Source organism: Trachymyrmex septentrionalis, unplaced genomic scaffold (genome assembly GCF_001594115.1).
Source record: "Trachymyrmex septentrionalis isolate Tsep2-gDNA-1 unplaced genomic scaffold, Tsep1.0 scaffold5, whole genome shotgun sequence".
In the NCBI taxonomy this organism is placed as follows: domain Eukaryota; kingdom Metazoa; phylum Arthropoda; class Insecta; order Hymenoptera; family Formicidae; genus Trachymyrmex; species Trachymyrmex septentrionalis.
Genome location: NW_017305672.1, coordinates 1,069,290 through 1,092,719, shown reverse-complemented (window position 1 = coordinate 1,092,719; position 23,430 = coordinate 1,069,290). Strand labels below are relative to the sequence as shown.

At 34.5% G+C, this 23,430-nt stretch overlaps 1 protein-coding gene across 4 annotated transcripts in view; it reads right to left on the bottom strand.

The window, feature by feature from the left end:
- LOC108751579 (galectin-9-like) overlaps window positions 1-23,430 on the bottom strand; it is a 186,522-nt gene that overhangs the window by 31,182 nt on the left and 131,910 nt on the right. For 3 of the 4 annotated variants that reach the window (XM_018491823.1, XM_018491822.1, XM_018491826.1), the window contains 2 exons: window positions 15,026-15,114; window positions 12,316-12,510 (listed from right to left, as the gene is read on the bottom strand). In XM_018491823.1, coding sequence (XP_018347325.1) covers window positions 12,316-12,510; window positions 15,026-15,114 — 284 coding nt within the window. Of the gene's footprint in view, window positions 1-11,941; window positions 12,032-12,315; window positions 12,511-15,025; window positions 15,115-23,430 lie in introns of those variants that run through there. The other variant, XM_018491827.1, reaches the window with a different exon arrangement.

The window sequence follows — 23,430 nt, the reverse complement described above, 5'->3', positions numbered from 1 at the left end:
TTTCAATAGGATTTGCGTCGGGCGACTGCGACGGCCAATCCAATGTAACTATGCTGTTTCCACTCGGTACAGAGCTTGCTACGGTGTTTGGAATCGTTGTCCTCCTGCAGAATCCAATCCACATTTTTGTCGATGAACCAACGTTCAGCAGACGGTAACAAAGCCTTTTTGTAGATTCCGAGCATTTTCTCGGCGTTCAGGTTGCAAGTAAACAAGTACAAAATGCCGAAACCTTGCCTTGAAAAGCAGCCCCAAAGGTGCATCTTTACTCCATGTTTAACGGTCCGCTCGACAATTTTATTTCTGGAAGTTGACCAGGCTTGTTTGAGGATACAACGTGCCCATATGGAACATTCGTTAGTACAAATTACGTTGCTAAAATCTCGATCAATGTTCTCGCGCGCCCAAGCGAGTTGCTTCGTCACATGTTTTTCATTCAACAGAGGTTTCTTCACTGTGTTGCATCATTTCATGTTATTAGCCTTGAGATAGGTTCGAATAGTTTCATACGATATATCTAAACTTTTCTGCTTCAATTTTGCTTGTTTTTGACGCAGTGTTAAGCCAGGATTCCGCGAAAACAGATTCACTATTTTTTTATCGTCTTTTTTGTCCATTTTGCATATCGAGCCACGTTCCGGTAAATCATCGACATTTTTTGCCACATTATATCGCTGTACACACTTCTGTACGAATGATTTCAACTTTTTCATATATTTAGCAGCCGCTAATTGTGACATTTTTGGACTTTTCGGATGAGTGCAGAGGAACACAGTTTCATAGTGTGATGCGTATTTGGTACTCATGGCGCTTAATGTGATTCTCTTAAGAAAATTCAATGATAACTGAATCTTCCTTGATAGTGCATCAAGGACAAAGATGTCCTCTATGGATTCATGATAGATTTAGGACGATATCTTTTATTAGCTTTGAGTAAGGCCGACCACTCTCTTACTTGACTTACTGTAAATTGAGATTTTTTCGCGTTTCTAGATTTTTTTTTTTCTTTAAACCTATATATCTTAAAGTTCCTTAATTCTATCGACTTTTACACATTATGGGCTTGTCCGTACAGTGCACATTTGGCAGCATCATAAAAAACCAGTCCTACCACTTCTATCCCCATCAAGTAGACATCTATTAGCACCGAGTCAGCCGAGTCAGCCGACTTCGCCGCTGCGCGAGAGCGAACGAGACAGCGAGAGAAAGCGCCCGTCCTTCTCGCTCTACTAGTAACTTGTAAACACAAGCGAGTAATAGAGCGAAAAGGACGGAAGTTCTCTCTCTCGCTGTCTCGCTTCCTCTATTAGTTGCTTGTTATAAGCGACCAAAAACCAAAAATGTGCTTTCTAGACCGGTCGGCATGTTCTTGTATAAGAGAAAAAGGGATACACACATTCTAGATAACGATACATTTTAATAAATTTTAATAATCATATAACCTTCTCATTAACAGCAAAAATGATTTTAAAACACGATAGTTTACGAAATATTAATTGTTTGCAATTTTTTATGCGAGTTATATACCGCGTTCATAAACGTGATCTTTAAGAACTGTGCGTGGTCGAGCGCGCAAGGTGTAAGATCAGTATGTTGGAAACGATCAAATCCTGTTTTTTTCCTTTTTTATAAATTTTTTCTAAAATAAGTAAAGTTATTAATAAACATATTAGAGAAAATATATTTTTATATAATTATTGAATTTATATATGCATTTTTAAAAGTTTTCAATCAACAACTGTATACTGCGATACTCACGATTACCTGACCTTGGTTGGAGGGGATAAAATAGGCCATGTAATCTAGGAGTTGCTGGCCATCGTGGAAAAGAAGAGGAAAGGGGACAGCGGGAGAGTAGCCATTATATGAGATTGAGGGGGTGGTATCAATTGGAGGGGGTGATGATGGATGCGGGGGGAAATCTGCAGGGGGAATCGGAGATGGATTGAAGATTGGAGAGTATGAGATTTCGAGGGGTGGAGAGAGCGTTGCCAGGGGAAACTGTATGGGGGGAATCGGTTCCGAGACTGTCGGTTGATTTTGCTGGTGGGTAACCCGGGCGCGGGCGGCGAGTCGGCGCCATCGACTGGTTCTCGTCAGGCGGCGGCGACGAGGGGCGAACGGACGGCGTGAACGCACTAAAAAATTTTATCTTTAACGTGGGTCCCCAAAGAAAAGAAAGGGGGAAAGACGGGGAGGGACCACTCAATGTAAAATAGTTGGAAACTTACTGGTGAGATGGCGATATACAAGATGGCCCAACTGCGGAGAAGGTGGCGTCGGATGTTATGGGTCTATTTCAACGGACTTTCTCGATCAGGGAACAGGTTTGATTTAACTCACTTGAATCCCGATGATTCAATTGGCCTCACTGACTCTATCGGGAGCTTCGAGTATCGCGACTAATTCACTGACTCTATCAACTTTGAGTGTTGCGATCGACTCACTGACTCTATCAACTTTGAGTATTGCGATCGGTTTTCTAACTTATCGCCCGACAAGTATTACTCGAGAACTTAGAGAAAATCTGCGACAAGGGCTGCGGAACCGCGATTTTTATACTAATCGCCCCAGATTACTCAAATTTGGATTGGTGGAATAGGTTTCGTTGGCTGGTAATAGGATTTTCTTTTGCTCTTGGTCAAGATTTTGGGGGAGGAAAGGATGTTGACAGGAATCTGTAGCATGGGAAAGTGTCCTCCAAAATTTTATGATCTTAAGATTTATGGGAAAACGCACGTCTCGGACGTCGAGAAGGCGAGCATGCATCGTCGCCACGGGACCATCCAGAATCTACCCCTGAATGTCGCCTGCCGGTTCTTAAATTTTGTAGTTAAGGATTCGCGAGAATTGTCCGCGACTTGACCATTAATCTTGGCGCCGGTCTTACGCTTTCCATACGTATTTATTATTGATTTTTATCTCGGAGCGACATTCACGAGGAGATACCGGATTCCTTGTTTTAGTTTTTAAGATAGAGAAAAAAAAAGGGAAGAAGATAAAATTTTAGTGTTTCGACGAATTCTCTACGAAAGGAAAGAGTCGTGCGAGTCCGCCGGACGTAATAAGATAAATAAACAATTATTTTAGAATTGTACAACACATAAAGGCTTTTTAATTTGTTTGTTATAAAATTATATTGATATAATCTTTATAATTATATTAATAATCTTATTTTCAGAATTTAATTTATTATCAAAATTCTTACATACATTGAGATGATAATTATAAAAGAAGCATTTAAAACAAAATACTAATCGACATCAAATATTTGTAATAAATACATTGTTATAAAACATTTTTTTTTGAATTTTTTAAAGTAATAAAATTTTATTTACATGTTATTTTTATTTACATGTAAAAATATTGGCCTTCCAATTCGATTAAGTTGCACGCATCGAATCATTATTTTTCCTACAATTGTTGATTTAAAAGTAAACGACTAATTACAATAATTATAGAGAATATATTAAGAATATATTAAGAATATATTATTTGTCTTAATCATTTACTGGTAATTAATGTAATAACATAAATTTCAGAAAACTATATATGAAAATAAAGAGAAAAGAGGCACGATTGGCACGTAAAATATCCATCGCACGTTTTACTTGCTCAATCACACCGATTAGTTGCTTTTACAAATGCGTATATAATCCACACAGAAAACTTTAACAATATCTCATTAATTATTGTATGCCGACATTTGGCCGTTAATTGATGAAAGAGATGTTATACATATTCAAAATTTACGAACGAAATTTATAATGTTGGAAGCTGTTTGCTAATTTTGTCAACCTTGGCCGCGATTTTATTAATAAATTTTTATAAAACTATAATCGCGATATGCATAGACCGATCTTATATCTAAATAAACGTAAAGTTTATCTCACACAAACGCTTCTTATAGCCGTTTCATTTTAGGATATCTATAAGATAACATTGAATATATGAGATCAGATTATGAATATTGACCTATATGTGAATAATACATAATACATAATAATACATAATACATAATACATAATAATACATAATAAACATATCACAAATTTCAGTAAAGAGATATTTTGCTTATATTTCTTTATCTCAATATTTTATATGATGTGACACTTCTTTGGCACTCGTCAGAAGGTATTCTAAAATTGTTTATTCTATAATTTCTAATAAAATTTTAAAATCTGAAAATATATATTTTTTTTAATTATAGAATTATAGAGAAGTGTTACATATTTTTTAATATATTAAAAATTGAATACTAATTGTTCCAAAAAGAATATAAACTTTCTCAGTATTTTTTGTAGGTGTCATAATTCATATAAATATTCCAGAAAAACTTTGCATCAGGACACGATGAAAAGTGAGACCGCTATGTGCGATTGCCGCGCAACTTTCGTGACTTTCCCATAAACATAAAATTATCTTTTTTCGCGATCTGTATTTGTTTCTACTTGCTTCATACTTAGCACGTATGCGATTAGAGATTCCTAAAATTCCTATAGTGATTAGATTCCTGTAGTGATGAAAAGATTATATTGTTAAATTATTATTTGTGTTCTGTGTACAATTTGACGTATAAGTGGTTTTTCTTTTGTAGGATTTATTTTGAATGTATTATAGTATTAGTTTGACGGTTACGTTGTTAGACGCTTTTTCTCTTCCTTTTTCCAGACAATAGTGTGCATTCTTCTAGGTATTTACAGTTACACTTTATTTATTTTTCATTACTTGCTGTTTTTTCTTTGTGTTATATCTTTCTTTAATTATTTCTTCTGTGTGTTTTTGTATTCTTTAGTATGGAATGCGTAAATTCTAAGCACGCAAAAAGATATAAATTTTCTCATGATTGGCTAGAAAACGAGAAATGTAAATCTTGGATTAAAAAAGTTTCTAATCATGATGAATTCATATTTTTTGTATTTCTTGTAATAAAACGTTTTCTTGCTCATCACAAGTTTTTAAGCATGCTGAATCGAAAACTCATCGAACTAACATGGTAAATAATTGCTCTGATGAAATATTGTAAATATAATATTATCGATTTGGTTTCGATAAGCTTATGTGGCATTCTGACAGCAAGAAACATGTTTCGTAGTATTAAAAAAGAGCCTCCAACATAGATTTGAATACACATGACGAAGAAAATGTGCCTTCTGAAAATCGGAAAAATATCGTGGAAATAAAATTTGCATTAATTGCCGAGAAAAACATTTCATTTGAAACGGTAGAGTCAATCTTAAGTTTCTTTCAATATCTCGGAGAAGATCCGGAAGTTTTGAAAGTATGACGATCGGAATAAGGCACCGAAAGTAATAATGAATGTTTTATGTTCGCGAACAGGAGCGATTGGTCGCAAAATTACACAATAATAAATTTTCTATTTTTGTTGACAAAATCTGATTTAACTAATGATAAATGAATGATGTTTCTTGTTCGCTATGTCAATCAGCCAAAGGGCAAATTCATGTTGTAAATTGTACAAAATGTCATCATTCCTCGAACTGGCAGGTTCAAACTCAGAAGATCGTCGTCCAGAAAATGCAAGAGTCGACTATGTCACCGGTGCAAAGCGCTCAAACAAAGCAGTCGTCAGTCGGTTGTCGCTATCACCAATGTAAATTCGCCGATTGTCAAGACGGTCGCTCAGTTGAAACAAACGCCACTACGTCGAACGTAAATGTCATGTAAATATAATTGATATCACTACATTAGCCTCGCTAGAATCACAGAAGAAAACAAAAATGGACTTTCAACTTGTCTTGGTTGCTCCTCAAGAAGAGCAGGATAAAGTTGAGAAATCCCTAACTGAAAACGTGAAAAAATTGGATGAAACAAACGTAGCCACGCAGACTCAATTTATGATTTTGCAAAAAGCAGCGATGGCCCTCAAATCTACGTATTGATGAAGATAGATAAATAAGGACAAATACAACTACTTGATAATAATGCTCTCATTAGAAGAAACTATACAGAATTTAGACGGCACGAGAATCTTACATAGACTTCAGTTCTTGGGGGGAGGTCAGAGCTCTAGACAACATTGTTCTTCAATTCGACAACACTGTCTAGCCGAACATTATCCGATCATATTGTAGTCAATCATACCGCCTACAGAACCGATATATTCGCCCTCAGACTTCGCTGAATCTGAATCTACCGATTATGACATCACTCGAAGCAATCTGTCTATTCAGTCGACAAATCCGACTTTTACACATCGGTGATCTCCACTATTCCATCTTTCCTCAAGCTGCCGATCACTATTACGAGAGAGAAAGAATCCCAGCATCTGCTACATATTCGCCACAGAAGATACATAGATTCAAATTCCCGGTAACTGAATGCCTTTTGCATACTTGTCTATTTACAATGTCGATATAAGATGTATCAACTCTTACAACCTTTATTTCAATTTAAACTAAACATGACTAATATGTCAATCAAACGAATAGTGACATTTTTGCTACATTATGAGACGTGGCATTAAGTTAGAGGACGATGTAATTTGTATTAATGAAAAATATTAATTGTAGAACTTACGTATTTTTACTGAGAAGCCACATGTAATATTTATTGGAAAAATTTTCGAATAGGACACATTTTATGTCGAAACATAAATGCTGTATCGTGTGAGGTTGCATTCGAGGATTGAACTGAAAGTGAATGACGTGAAACAACGTCGTCTAGACTAATCTTTAAAAATATCCTAATACGTATTCACCAAAGTTTATTTGTAAAGAGATATTACGCTCTGAGATTCTATATACAGTTTATGGATTTCTTATTATAATATTTATACATCCTGTACGTACGAGTAATTTTGGCAGAGAAAGAAAGATCTACGCGTATTATCTTGCTTTCCATTATGTAAAAAAACTTGTTATAAAGACTGCAAAATACATACGTTTTTGTAACTGTAAATACAGTAGTTAATTACTTCCTATTCACATATATAAATATTATTAATTAGCGTTTTGAATTACAAATATATAATATGCCATACTAACATTTCGTTCGCTTGTTTGTAACTAATATTACTTTGAATTTTTTGTATGTAGCATTTTAATTAATTGTGCAAGTTTTGTTTAACGCTTTAATGCTTTTAAGTTGCTTTATTTAAACAGCTGTTTTATTTCTTTCCTTTTCCTCATTCCTTTGGAAATGTAAAAAATTGTCAAATAGTTAGGATTCATACGTGACTTATTAGACAATTTTTTACATTTCCTCCTGATGAAACCACCACTTTCCCGCGGTTTCCGTCGAGCAGTAATACATTAATATTGATTTATTATTCAAGAATGTTTATAAAAGATATGTAACACACCTGTTATTTACTAAGATTGCATGTATAGCTGTGTTTTGTTGAACGATTTTGATTTGTAACATACGTAAATGAATGAAAATGTATAAAATAATTTCAACATTTGACTTCTGTCCACGTTTCTGGTAAAAGTAGGTTCCTTATTTCCCAAACTTTTAATTCGCTTTTTTGTTTATTTTTCTGCGTTCTACAACTATAATTTATAAATTATATGAAAAGCTAGAATCAAGAAAAAGGGCACAAGTATGTTTGAAAAAAATTTGAAATTTATTTTAAAAAATACAGTAAAAGGCTTATTTTATGTGCGTGATCCGGGATTAATTTGTAATATACACGAATATACGAGTTCTCGCATAATTGCCAAATAAAAATTGAAACATTATATCCCTGAATATATGTATCAAAAAATTGAAAAAAATGTAATAAAGACAGAGAAGAAAAAGAGCAGTTTATAAAATTTATTTTAAGATCAAAAAGAATTATCATATTTTTAAACGTAAAGTTCGTAGTCTTTTGAGTATACGCACAGAATTTGTTTGGTAGAACATCTATATTGATATCTGTAATATATATTGTTTTAAAATTTTAAAAATTGGTACTTCGCAATAAAAGAAAATAAAATATCGCAATTAGTATTAAATAACACATTCTAAATTCTATGATATTCTTGGAGTACTGTTATAGACGGAATTTTTTTGGTAAAACACTTGGTTAATATTTAAATATTAAACTGTACATATATACATACATTTTCATCAAATGTTTAAAATTGATATTTTATAGTTAAAAAAAATTGAAACGATTATTTAATGTATATTTTTTCTTATTATAAAATTGCGTTTTTTTAGTAATAATATAATAATAATATTCATAACTGATCATTAATAATGTCATATTAATATTATAAATAACATTAATATATATTTTATTAATATTTATTAATAAATATTAATATATATGTAAATTAATATTATGAAAAAATATTATGAAATTATTGAAATATGCACTTTTAAAAATAAAAAATAAATAATTAGACTAATACTCGTTTTTATTCTTTTTAACTGTAAAGTACCAATTTTTTAATTTTGAAAAAAGTATCAAGATATCAACATGAGCGTATATATATTTCCAAAGAAAATATATGAGTGCACTAGAAAGATATTACGAAAAACGTCACGTTTAAAACACGTTTTCATTTTTTTAACGTTAAAATCATTTTTGTTATTAATGAGAGGGTTATATGATTATTCAAATTTATTAAAATCTAACGTTATCTAGAATGTGTGTGTCTCTTTTTCCTTTATACAAGAACACGCAGAGAAAGCATATTTTCTGTCGTTTATAACAAGTGACTAATAAAGGGAGCGAGACAGCGGAAGAGAGCGCCTGAACTTTCCGCTCTATTACTCACTTCTGTTTACAAATTACTAGAGCGAGAAGGATGAGCGCTCTCTCTCGCTGTCTTGCTCGCTCTCGCGCAGAGGCGAAGCGGCCGATTTAGCCAGTAGGTGTCTGCTTGGATAGAAATGGTGCGGCTGTGGTTTTCTGTGGTGCCGAGGGCCAAATGTGCACCACTGGTTCCGTAATCAATTTTTCATCGATTGGAAAAAAAAATTAATTGAAATATTATATATTCATTTTTACGGACGTTATAGTAATAAATATGAATGGGGTCCCAAGGACATCTCAAGATATACATCAAGAGTATTAAAAAACAAATGTATACAGCTAAGGTTAATGTATTTTTGTTAGTATTGCGTAAAAATGAACAATTTGACGATCAAAAATAAAAATTTTATTTAGGAAAGAATTGACAGTTCATATTTTTTTTTATTAGAATTGAAATCAATAAAAGCACAATTAATTTGTGTCTGATTCATGATATTTGTTTATTTACTTTTGCAATTTTGATTGATGTAATTCCTTGGACTAGATCTGTGGTCGGCCGATCACCAGTATTACAATCAGGCATAAGTTATCTATTGTAGATCCGATTTAAACACCCAAAAAGAGAAGTCTGATTTGGACACAGTCCTTTCGAACTTTTGGAACAAATTTTGCAATAAGTTACAAAAGTGATTACATAACGATTGATATTTTTGCATTCTACACTTTTTAATTACCTTAAATCAATTACCTTTCAAACTTTTATTATAACATTTTTTAAATAATGATTTACAAGAACCTTCTTTTTTAAAAAAAATTTCGCACGACAGCTGAAAGTATATATTTGCGTCTATTCTATAAATGTTACTATATAAAGAACTGTCAAACTGCTGTCACATGTTTGGTGATGTCTTTTTGATGATTTGGACATGTCTTATAAAAACTTTACATTATAAATAGCACGCAAATCTGCTTAACTATATTTATTTAAATTAAAAAGGTCCTATTTGGAACTCGATCTGATTTTAGATAGGCTACTCTCTTCTACTGTTAAACTTGAAACTCTATATAAAGCTCTTAAAAATAAGCGAGAATAACTAAACGTGAGGAACAATAAGTGAGATATTGTTTGGTACTATAAACGCAGAAGACTGCCAAATAATTAATGAGTAAATGAATTTATTGTAAAGTAATAAAAAATGAATACCTACAGCATAATATTAAAAACTAATAAAAGTTAATAAACGCGATTATAGGCCACATGCACAAATTATAATTCTACATATAAAAATATTAAGGTAGTGATATCAAAAAAACAATAGTTTATTAAATATTTTATATCTTATTTCAGCATATATTGACAAAATCAATATATTGAATAAAAAATTAAGTAACTCGTAAAATATTAATTTTTTATAATCGTACCTTAATACTTTTATGAACAGAATAATAAGAGGAATCAATTGATGTAAAGAAAATACATAATTACTTTAAAAAATATGTGAATAAAATGGATAATTTTTTAAATAAGCAAATATATGTTTTCGTTCCCCCAATTGATTCATCTCATTATTATGTTTATATAAGTATTAAGGTATGATTATAAAAAAAATAATAGTTTACAAGTAATTTAACGTTTTATGTCAATATACGAGTATGTCAGAATAATGCATAAAATATCTTGTAAACTATTGATTTTACTATCTTAATACTTTTATATTTAGAATAATTAAAGGAATTTTATGTAAAAAAAATTATTTTATGTAAAAAAAATTATGTAATTTTAAATTATGTAATTTAAAATTATGGAATTTTATGTAAAAAAAATCATACAATTCCATTAAAAAAAATTAAGGTAACCTTCTTATCTTTTTGACGCCTCCACTTAGAAGAAAGACAACATGACTAAAATACGTTTCTTTTGAAACCGTTCCACTTTTATCTGAAACATTTTTTCCTATCATAAAAACAAAGCAAGATATTTCAAATGTTTGAGTTAGGTGGGACACTGTGTAGTAATTCAAGATTGAATTATTTAAGCAATGAAGATCCAGCTTTGACCATTATAGGTATTTTAATTTCTAGTATTAATTATGTTCTAATAACACATCGGTCAATAAGTCCCCGGTCTAGCAAAGAAAACACAAGTGTTACATAAAAATTCGAATTTATTCATCAATACAGTTTCCTTTTAAGGCAATACAATCAGTCCAACGCCTTTCCAAACGTTCGATGCCGGTTTTGTAGAACGATTTTGGCTGACCCTCAAAATACGCATCAGTTTCGGCGATGACCTCCTCATCCGATCGAAATTTCTTCCCAGCGAGCATTTTTTTGAGCTCAGCGAATAGGAAATAGTCGCTGGGGGCCAAATCTGGCGAATACGGTGGGTGCGGGAGCAGCTGGAAGCCCAACTCGTTCAATTTAACCATCGTTGCCATCGACTTGTGACACGGTGCATTTGATCCACAGTGAGCAAACGCGGCACCCACTTCGAACACAGCTTCCGCATCGACAAATGATCGTGTAAAATGGTAAAAACACTTCCCTTGGATATCTTTACGATGTCAGCAATATCATCCAGCTTTAATTTACGGTCGGACAAAACCAATTTATGGACCTGCTTGATTTTTTCGGGGACAACTGCCTCATTTGGGCGACCAGAGCGGTGTGCATCGTCGGTGTCCGTACGACCGCGTTTAAAATCAGCATACCAGTCGATAATTGTTGATTTGCCTGGGGCAGAGGTGCCATAATGTTTGTCCAACCACTGTTTTGCCTCAACGGTGTTTTTTCCCATCAAAAAGCAGTGTTTAATGAGCACACGAAATTCCTTTTTTTCCATTGTTATGAAAATAACCAAATTAGCGTCACTAAAGCTTCAATAACTCACACAATAATGATCCGAATGACATATACATTTGACAGTACGCCTAAAAGGGTCTGTTCTTTCGAACCACTATGTACTTTTTGTGTTAGTGGCGCTCTCTATGTGTCAGACCGGGGACTTATTGACCGATGTGTTACATGCAATCTAAAATAAAGATTCTTAATGTTCTTTAATTCTAATAGAAAGAAAACCAAAAGATTTCTTCAAATTAAAGAAATTAAGTAAGTTTTTTAATATGCCATGATGCATCAGGCTAGTTGGCTGGCGGCGCTAAACTAGTCCCTCACGCCAGTGACGGCACGTCAATCGCTCGCTATCACCATTAGACAAAACGTGACATTACTGGCGTGGAGCTTGCAAATTTACCGTACTAGTTCCTAACCATGGTACCCATGGTAGTATAGCATCCATGCAAGGACGTACTGATTCCTTACCTAAATTTTTATTCAGAGTACTTAATTTATTAATTTACATATAACGTAAATTATAATATAAAAGAAATATGTCTGCAATATTTTTAGACCATTGTAATGTACGTGATTGGAGACATTGCAGTAATGTCTTTTGCAATGTATTCAATGATGTGTTACAATTATGATGTTTCTATATTACAATATACTTATAATATTTCAAATATGTTACATTATAAAAATCTTTTCATTTTCAGTAATATTTATGTTATAAGAAAGTGTAAGTTTTTCTAATTATAAAATCTTACGTAAGTACGAAGTCTCGACCGGGCATCCAGGATAATTGACCTTGATGTCGCTCTTCGTAACCCCATGCACCATTGTTCCAATAATTCATTACAACATATGGCTCACTATTGCCATATAAAAAACGCGGATTTAAATGCAGCAGTATAACGGGATGAGGATAAATGGTTTTACCCTTCTGCAGATTTATGTAAAATCTGTAAAATAGCATGATATATTGTACTTCGTTGAATAAACTTGGGAAAATACAAATGGCTAAATTACAATATTAAATAAAATAAAATAAACAAAATAAATGGCGAAAAAGAGTCGTCGGACACTCGATCGTTTTTGACGGCGCATCCCAGCGTCGTGTTTACGCTGGCGGATAAGGGCAATGTCACTGTGGCCATGGATAGGGACGTTTACAGAGACAGGATGACCGAGTTATTGGGGGACTCAGACACGTATGTCCCGATTAAAAGAGATCCGACAAAAAGCTTACGTCAGCCTTGAGGTCTATGCTCACTGGGTGGAAGACCAGAGGTCACATCAAGGATTTTGAGTACAAAGCTTTGTACTGCAGTGACGGTTCTCTCCCGAGGGCTTATGGGCTGCCAAAGATTCACAAGCCTGATTGTCCTCTTAGAATTATAGTGTCATCGGTGGGCAGTCCGCTACATTCTTTGGCTACGTTTTTACACAAGAAATTATTTAAAACCATCCCGAGAACTGACAGATATGAAAAACAGTTTTGAACTGGTTGAGAGGCTGAGGGATGTGCACTTTACGGGGACACATGAGTTAACGTCTTTGGACGTTACCTCTCTGTTCACGAACGTGCCAACGGATGTAGCGATCGACTGCGTTAACGAACATTGGCCGGCGGTTTCCGGGGATTGCTTTCTACCCAAGAAAGAATTTTTGGGAGCGATACGGTTTGTCCTGGACTCTTCGTTTTTTGTCTTTGACAATGTTTTTTACAGGCAGAGCTTTGGCACCCCCATGGGTTCTCCAATATCACCGGTGATAGCGGACTTAGTGTTGAGGAGATTGGAGACGGTGTCCTTGACGGTGTTCTGTGAATTTGGACATTCTATTCTATTATAGATACGTTGACGACATATGCACTGCGTTGCCCCCGCCCCTCTCAGATCGACGTGTTATTAGAGAGATTTAATGCATTCCATCCGCGCCTACAGTTTACCGTAGAGAGAGGCGGAAAAACGATCAATTTTTTGGACGTCACTGTGTCTGTCAACAATAATCGCTTTAATTTCGATTGGTACCGTAAACCAACGTTTTCAGGTAGATTTTTAAACTTCCACTCTAATCATCCATTGACGCAGAAAAAAGGCACCATCTTTTCATTAGTCGACAGAGCCTTTTTATTATCTGATGTTAGGTTTCACACAAAAAATTTGACCTCCATCATTGACATTTTACTTCTGAATGACTACCCACTAGACTTTATTTTTGACTCCATCGATCATAGGATCAAAAATTTGATTAGAAATAGACACAGATTATACGATACCGCGACTGACATTGACTTAACTAATAAGTCTACCTCTTGGCTTACGGTGTTTCATTCCACTTCATACGGAGAAACTTAGATCTTTGAATAAAAGCAAAAGTGATATCAGGGTGGCCTTCCGCAGTCCTAACAAAATGGGCAAATACATAAGAGTCCAGAAGGATTCTTGTCCCAGCACATCGAAAAGCAACGTTGTTTATAAAATTTTATGTAATGATTGTGACGCTTCTTACGTTGGACAGACGGGCAGGCAATTAAAAACCAGGATTGCCGAACATCGTAATCATATTAGACATAAAGCTTCTGCCCGCTCTGTCATCACCGATCATAGGTTGAGTCACAATCACGATTTTCAATGGGACAATGTTCTGATATTAGACGAGGAGCCTTCGTATAGAAAGCGTTTGATTTCGGAGATGCTACATATTAAAAAACAGAAGAACAGTCTTAATTTACAGACTGACACCGAGGGTCTTAATAAGGCATATCTGCCGATTATAAACAAAGTCTGACTTTCGATCCTGTCGACCCGTCTCCTCTCTCAGTGCGTCGCGTGCCGTTTTAGCGAGCGGTCGGTGTCACGTGCGATGTTGACATGTCTGACTTCGACGATTACATCCCTATCATTGTCATGGGTTTTCACACCTGTCATGCATTGCGGCGGTTCTCATTTCCTGTTCGGATGCGTTGGTGAGTGAGCACTTGGCTTCTTATCTGCGGCGTGTTTAGTTTTTAAGTTTTTAAGTTTTTTAGTTTACTTGTTTCTTATGAGTTCCCTTTCTTTTCCGTTTTTCAGTCAGCACTTGATTATGTTTCTTAACATCGGTTTGATTGCCCCATCGCATATACAACATTAAGCTACGTCGAGATCCATCACATTTGCTGATTTCCGCGCGTTAAAAATGTTGCGTCACTGAATGTTATCGATTTATTATTATTTTTTTGTTGTATTCTTTTATGTCTTTTATATTATATTCTTTTTAGAATACATCTGAGGAGGGCTCAATCCAGCAGCCGAAACTTGTTTGTTTTATATTTTAATATACGCCGTTTTACTATTTATTTTATGTATCTATGACTATTATCTTTAATTATATATATTATGCGACGACTCTTGTTCGCCATTTATTTTGTTTATTTTGTTTATACATAAAGAGTCTTTACACCGCTGTTATTTAACAATATTAAATGCTTACGAGTGCGGCAATAACTTTAATCTTCCGACAATGAATAAACGAGCGCCAACGCAAAATTTGCTACCAATATCCACAGTAATTGGAATTTCCTGTAAAAAGAAAAGTTGTTTTAGAATATCTAAATCCAAATGTAATTAAACAATACTAATCCGTAACAATACTAATTGAAAAAAAAACCAACATAGAAAAACTATTCCAGCAATTTTATAGGATGATTCATTTTAATTTAGTCTCTCAAATATCTGAATACCTGTGTTTTAGAAAAAAACTTTTTAAATAAAATTTGATTTGAAAAGAAAATAATATTATATTAAAATTAGTTTTAAAAAATTAACTTTTAAAGATTCTTACATACGAAGATTATCGTCATTTCTTAAATAGAAATATCAGGATATCTCAAAATAACCGCCAAATATTTCATGCGCATGTAGAGCAAACTAAACTGTGAGTCGAAAGATCCTTTATTATTTTGTGTGTCGCGCGCGCGTGTATGTGTGTTGGGGGGGGGGGAGAGATAGAGGACTTTTCAATTCAATTTAGTCCATTCTACCTACGTACAAAATATTTGACAGTCATTCTGGAAACTTATACAGAAACTTTAGACTGCCGACAAGCCGCTTTGTCCGCAAAGAAACCTTCGTCCCTCAGAAAAAACAGACACACTCTATTGAGAAAGAGAACACAAGCGTTTATTTATTATTTGAACACAATTCCGTAAACTGTAAATTTCTCAACTGTAAGTAACCTTAACTGGACTCCAAGACAATCGTTTCTAAGAGTTCGATCTCCCATCGTCGAAAACTGTTAATCCGTCCGAAGCACTGTCGACACGGTGAAAGACTCACAGACACAACAATATGATTTTTTTAAAATATAATTTTTTCAATTACTTTATATATCAAGTAAAATTATTAAAAAATTATCAATAATATTTTATATTCTATTTTGGGACATTTTTACATGAAATACAAAATAAGAGCAAATCAATAAGTTCTTAAAAAATCTGTTAGATGGTACTCGCAGTGTCACGTCACATTACTTTTTGGCAAGTAGCATCTTTCATTTAATTTCTGTCAAATTTTGAGCGGAATTCATCGCGTGGTTTTATTTCTGTAGACGATTAAAGCGAACAAACTTTGTATTTTTTGCAAAATAGAAAAAAAAACGAATTTCGTGCAGTGATCAAACATCTATATATAAAAAGTTTAACGCCGAAAGAAATCAAAGCCGAGTTGAATAATGTTCATAGCACATCTGCACCAGCGTTTGCGACTATATACAATTGAGTGAATGAATTTAAACGTGGTTGTACATCCACATGTGATGCACCTCGTTCGGGACGTTGAGGCTGCTATGTCAGAAATCATCGACGAAGTCCACGATATTGTTTCGACTGATCGACGAGTGAAAGTGCGCGAGCTTGTTGAGGCCACAGGCATATCACATGGCACAGTGATTTCAATTTTGCACGAACAATATGAAAAAGCTATCGGCAAGATGGGTGCCGCGTTTGCTCACTGTGGACCATAAGCATGACCGTGTGACGATTTCAAAACAATGTTTGAAGATGCTTTAATGTAATCCAGATGAATTTTTGCGTCGATTCATTACTGTGGACGAAACATGGATCCATTACACTCGAGACGAAGGAACAGTCAAAACAATGGACTTCACCGGGTGAACCAGCTCCGAAGAAGGCGAAGACTGTGAAGTTGGCCGGAAAGGTGATGGCCACAGCATTTTTTGGGATGCATGTATAATTCATATCGTCCGTCGAAGCAAACGATTAATGGCAATTACTACGCTGCCTTATTGGACCGTTTCAACAACATTTTAAAGAAAAAAACGTCCCCATTTGGCGAAGAAGAAAGTGCTCTTCCATCAAGACAATGCACGGGTTCACACGTGTCCGGCACCGATGGCCAAATTCAACGAATTTCGCTACGAATTGCTTTCCCATCCAGATTCGCCAGATTTAGCCCCTTGCGACTATTTCCTGTTTCCAAACCTGAAGAAATGGCTCGATGGAAAGAGATTCACCACCAGAGAGCAGCTCATCGCCAAAACAGATTTATTTTGAAGAGTTGGATAAATCATATTATTCGGACAACTTGAAAAAGTTGGAGAATCGTTGGATCAAGTGTATCAAGCTGAAAGGAGATTATGTTGAGAAATAAAAATGTGTTTTACTATGTTTTTCTAAAAACTTATTGACGTGCCCTCGTATATATTATTATATATATTCATTTAAATGAATTAATTTCAGAAATGATAATTGCGTGCCGATATGGTTATCAGACTTTCAACACAATTAATATGTTATGAACCTTACAATTTTGTTTAGAATTTAGGCATAAATGTCAAAGAAATAATAACAAGGTTAATATATAAAATCGTATATATATATATATATATATATATATATATATATGTGTATTAAAAATATTATATATTTAGAAAATCTAAATATTGTACATATATTATATATACGTAAAAGTTATGCGTTTCCCGGATTTTCTCCGTGTCCAGATCTATTCTTGAAATGCCAACGTTTCGTGAACCTTGCAGTCCACTTCATCAGGGCCTTTTTTATATTACGCTACTTGTTGGAGTGGGGGAAAAAAGAGAATTGTTGGTGAGAGAGGGAGGAGGAGGGAGGGGGAATTGGTCGGGAAGTTTACAGTTTTCCTTTACATCTATAGTAAAATGGATATTTGGATGTTGATTGTTGAGGAAAATAAGGAATTTACAGAGTTCGACTCTGCCGTATCTCCATATCACGAAAGTGTCGTCTACATAACGGAACTAAACTTCTGATTTTTTAAGTGTTTTTTTTAAAGCTTCTTTCTCAAAATGCTCCATGAAGATGTTGCCGATTACAGGAGAAATAGGAGAGCCCATTGCCGCTTTTGAAGTTTGTTCATAAAATTGGTTGTTATAGGAGAAGTAAATGATTGATAAGCAATACTCTATTAGTGGAATGAGGTCGGAGGGGACTTCACGTGAGGCCTTTATTATGTTTAATGTGTTTTTTATTAGAACTTGTGTGAAAAGGGATTCTACGTCGAAACTTTACAAGCAGGTCTGTAGGTCATAATCGGATTTTTTGGATCTTTTGTATAAAATCCGTTGAATTGGTTTATGTGTGATTCGGATTTTCTAGTGAGGGGTTGTAGTGTTTGTGCTAAAAAGCGAGATAAGTTGTATGTTGGGGAATATACGAGTATGGCGCTGAAAATCGGTCTGAGGGGGATGTTTGGTTTGTGTACTTTTGGTAGTCCGTATAGTCTTGGTGGGAGAGGATTTGTAGGTTTTAATGTTGATTTGGTTTTACTGGAATGTTACTTTGATCCACTAGAGAGAGAGAGAGAGAGAGAGAGAGAGAGAGAGAGAGAGGATTTTAGTGTTTTGTGCGATTGTATTAATTGGATCTTTGTCAAGCTTTTTGTATGCTTTGTCCGAAAGAAGGTTTTTCATCTTTTTCTTATAATCTGATGTGTTCATGATTACTGTCGCGTTGCCTTTGTCGACTAGAAGCACGATGATGTCTGTGTCTCTATTAAGGTCTTGGAGGGCCAATCGCTCTTGTCTAGTGATATTTGGTGGAGGGTGTTTGGCTTTGGAAAGGATATTGGTTACCTGTCTGCGGATATTATATTTGCTTGTTTTGATGGGAGTCGGTAGATGGTTGACTCTATTTAGCTGATAATCTTTTCTTTTGGAATCTTTCTAGGTGCCACTGCGAAATTAGAGCCTTTGGCAGACGCAGATATAGTGTCTTGAGACAAGTTTTTGTTGGATAGATTCTTTACGTTAAGTAGAGAAGGTTGTGGATTTTTGTGAGGGACAAGGTTTATGTATTTCTGTTTCTGTCTTTCAGAGGAGTGTGTGTGTGTGTGTGTGTGTGTGTGTGTGTGTGTGTGTGTCTTCGTGACTTGTTTGTATGTAATATAATCTAGTGTTTGCCAGATATCATGTTGCAATGTGACGGATAGAAACAGGTAGAGTTTAAAGTGAGTTTAAAGTTTTTGTGGGAGATCTAGGCTATTTGTGACTTGAGTGAAGTGAATGCATTTTTTGACGAGGATGAGGCTAATTTTTATAAAAGATGTTTTTGGATTTGTGAGTTCCTAGGTGGTTCTTGAGGAACTTTGGAATGATGTTATTATCCCTACAGCGTTTTAAGAATGCCAAGTTTATAATAGTTTCTTGGCTAGGGAAAATTTGAGTTTGCTGATAGTGTTTACTTTAGCAAGGATACTGTCCCCGTAGAGGTATTTGATAAAATCTGCAATCAACTCACTTGTACATATAGCTTTCACCATCTCTGACAAAGAACATTTACAGACAGAACTCAACCACTTAAAACTAGCCTTATAGAAAAACAGACCCAACAAAAAAGACATAATCAAAACAATCAATAAACAAGACAACGGTCTCTGACACACAATCAGACGAAAGGATTCTATCCATTCTCCCATATATCAAAGGAACAACAGATCAGATTGGCAGGATATTAAACAAACACAATATCTGAACTACCTTTAAACCACCCAAAAAGATAGGACAAATCTTAAGAAATCCTAAAGATCTCCACTCCGCAGGAGTATACAAAATACCTTGTTTCTGCGGGCAAGTATACATTGGAGAAACCGGGAAAATGATCAACCTAAGGATAAAAGAACACCAACGTGATATCAGGCTAAAACACGTCACGCAATCAGTATTATCAGAACACAACATCGGAACAGGACATCAAATACTGTTTGATAAAACGATCACAATAGCCAACATTACTTCATACTTTCCATGAAAGTATAGAGAAGCCATAGAGATACAAAAACATCCTAACAATCTGAATAGAGATTATGGCTACAACATAAATAAAATATGGAAAACCATTCTCCCGGTTATTGAAGACCGATCAATTTCTCTCCCCCCCTTTCCCCCCTCACTCACAATTCTCTTTTTTCCCTCCACCACTCCAACAAGCAGCGTGATATAAAAAAAAACGGCCTGGAGGAACAGCTCAGTATCAGGCTGTTCTTCGCCCTGATGAAGTGGACTGCAAGATTTACGAAACGTTGGCATCCAAGAATGGATCTGGACACGGAGGAAACGAAACGCATAACTTTTTTATAGAAAGCACCCGTGGAAGCTTTAAGAATATTAACGTATACATATGTATATATATTGTATATAAAATTTAAATACATATGTAATATAGTATGCTCTAAAGTATATTATAAGGTGTAGTAAAAAGAAATCTATTATTTTTGCATTAAATTGAAGGCTTTATTTAGCATAGTTAGAATGATCCGATTTAAGTCAAATATGCACCGTTTTGTTCGATAACTTGTTGCCAGTTTGAAGGTAATTTCATTATGCCTCTCTCATAGAAACCCTCGTCCCTATTGGCAAAAAACTGGGACAGTCGATTTTTACAAGCTTCTCTTGAGGCGAATTTTTCACCAGCAAAATCATTCGCCATAGACAGGAACAGGTGGTAATCACTTGGTGCCAGGTCCGGACTATAAGGTGGATGCATAAGAACCTCCCAACCAAGCTCCCGGAGCTTCTGGCGAGTCACTATCGATGTGTGTGGCCTGGCGTTGTCTTGATGGAACACAATTCCTCTCCTATTGGCCAAAGCTGGCCGCTTCTGGGCGATTGCTTCTTTCAGACGGTCCAATTGTTGACAGTACAGGTCCGAATTAAGAGTTTGGCCGTAGGGGAGCAGCTCATAGTAGATGATTCCCTGCCAATCCCACCAAACACACAGCAAAACCTTCCTGATCGTCAATCCTGGCTTGGCCACCGTTTGCGCCGGCTCATCGCGATTCGACCACGACCGTTTTCGCTTGACGTTGTCGTAAGTGACCCACTTTTCATCACCAGTAACCATTCGCTTCAGAAATGGGTCGATTTTGTTGCGATTCAGCAGCGATTCGCAGATGGAAATTCGGTCCATGAGGTTTTTTTGTGTTAACTCGTGTGGCACCCATACATTGAGCTTCGTTTTGTATTCAGCCTTATTTAAATGGCCTCAAACGGTTTTTTGTGCAATGTTTAGCTCCTGGGCAATCGAAACAGTGCTTACATGACGGTCGGACTCGACGATTTCCATTATTTTATCGACATTTTCGACAATTGGCCTTCCAGAGCGTGATGCATCTTTGACATCAAAATTACCGGAACGGAATCGACGAAAACAAAATTGCGCGATATTGACTGTTACAGTATCAGGACCATAAACACTATTCACATTTTCAGCCGCTTGGCTTGCGTTTTCGCCTTTATCGAAGAAAAACTGTAAAATATGGCGTATTTTCTCTTTGTTGGTGTCCATGTCTTTGACACGCGCTCAAACAATACTGACTTAAGCAATCACAAAACTGTCTCAGAAGTTTTTTTAGTACGAAATCTTATCTTTCTAACGTCATTTGGCGTAACCCGATCGCACTTATACAACGCGAGATACAGATTACTAAAACCATCTATTGGAAAAATAATAGATTTCTTTTTTTTTACTACACCTAATATAAAGAAAACTATACAAATTTTACTTAAGACATCTTTTCAAGTTTTCATATATTTTACTATTCCAACGACAATTACTTACGCATATGAGCATGGATTACGTATATACGGAAGCATTAATAATTAATTCTCGAAAATTATATGTTGCAATATAACTTTATTACTCATGGTTAAAGTCGTAAAAAAATAATCTTTAATTTGATAAAAAAAAAATTTTTTAATTTAAGAAAATTATGGGTAGGGGTATTTTGTTAAACAAAAAAATAAACAAAATTTTTTGTATCTATAACTTTAAAGTAGTTTTAAAACCGTATAACTTTTGTTTAAAAAATTTTTTTCTATCTTTTATACTTTCGATATTCACCTTGAAAGAAAAATATCGTTTTTTTTTAAGGAGTGTTTCATCCCTTAAACATAAGTTGGCGCATGTATAAAAAAATACGTGTCTCTTAAATTTTCGTGTTTAATATAACGTATCTCAAAGGAAAATCAAATCTGTTTCGGACAGTTGGGAACCTTCCTTCATGAGTCGCCTCTTTTTTAACCTCAGAGGTCCATGTGCAAAAATAATTTGTTGCTCTGTTTAGTACTGAGACGTTATCTATGGATATTTCGAAAACCATAAGTAAGAAATTCTCCGTTATTATTTACATTTATTTCACAACTAAGGAATTCGAAGCATGGATATATCGAGAGCCACAAATTCAAACAAGTATTTCAATACCAATTTTAAGCGAGTAACATATTTTTTTCTGGTACTATACTCTTGTATCGCTTGCATGCTTAGAAATTTTTTATTGTTACTTACATTTTACAACAAGCATTTAAAAATTGAATATTTCAACAGCAACATATTAGTAACAAATTCGAACGATATAGTCAAACATCTTTCTTGTTATATAGGGGAGACCGGGGCAAGTTATTACGGAGTAAGTTGTTACAGTTAGTTTTTTTAATTGCCACAGCTTTCAGCACATTTTTATAAATTTTTACATGTGATTCTTATGATACTCTACAACTTCACTTAGTTTAGCCGCGTTTAATTTACAATATTTGAACTTTAGAAGACGTTACGTATATTTTCTTGATTTTCATTATTAAAAATAAATATTTCATTGTATAAATCGCTTGTTTTATTGTACATATAAGTGATTACAGATATGTGATTATCCTTTTATATATTGCTTTTATATATTGTACATTTGATTATAATAACATATTTTATTTGAAACGATATATGTATTGTCGATCTGTATTTTGTTGAATTGAAAATGAAAGGTTAGGGTAAGTCGTTACACTTTGATCGGGGTAGATTGTTACAATGTAACATCTTATCTTATTAAAAACAATTTTTTTTCTTTTACAGAATGATGCACAAATTTCTATAAATAGGCTGCCGACTTTGTCTCCATGTTTGAAGACAGCGCTGGGCAGCGTCATATTTGTGTTCATTCATTCTCATATGTATAAATCAGCCGGATAATAATGTTAGTGTTTTCACATAAATTTATGTGATATTCACAGACAGGATTCATACATACGCATATGTGAACTGAAACAAGGACAGCAAAGGGATTAGGTTCATCTCTTTCTATCATATTAAGTCAATAGTCTAGTTATAAAAGTCTGTGAAATAGTGTGATTTTACAAAAAGGAGACAAACACAGGATCTGTAAATGTAGAAACGTATGCGACAGTGGCAAAGAAAGTTAAAGATGACCATATGTCTATGAGAAAAGCAGCAAATGCGTGTAATATTAATTTTATGACTTTCCAACATTAACTTTAATAAAAGAGAAAGTAGAAAGAATTAAAGAGAAAGTTTTTGTAATAATATATTTTTTAATTTTATATCATAAAATAAA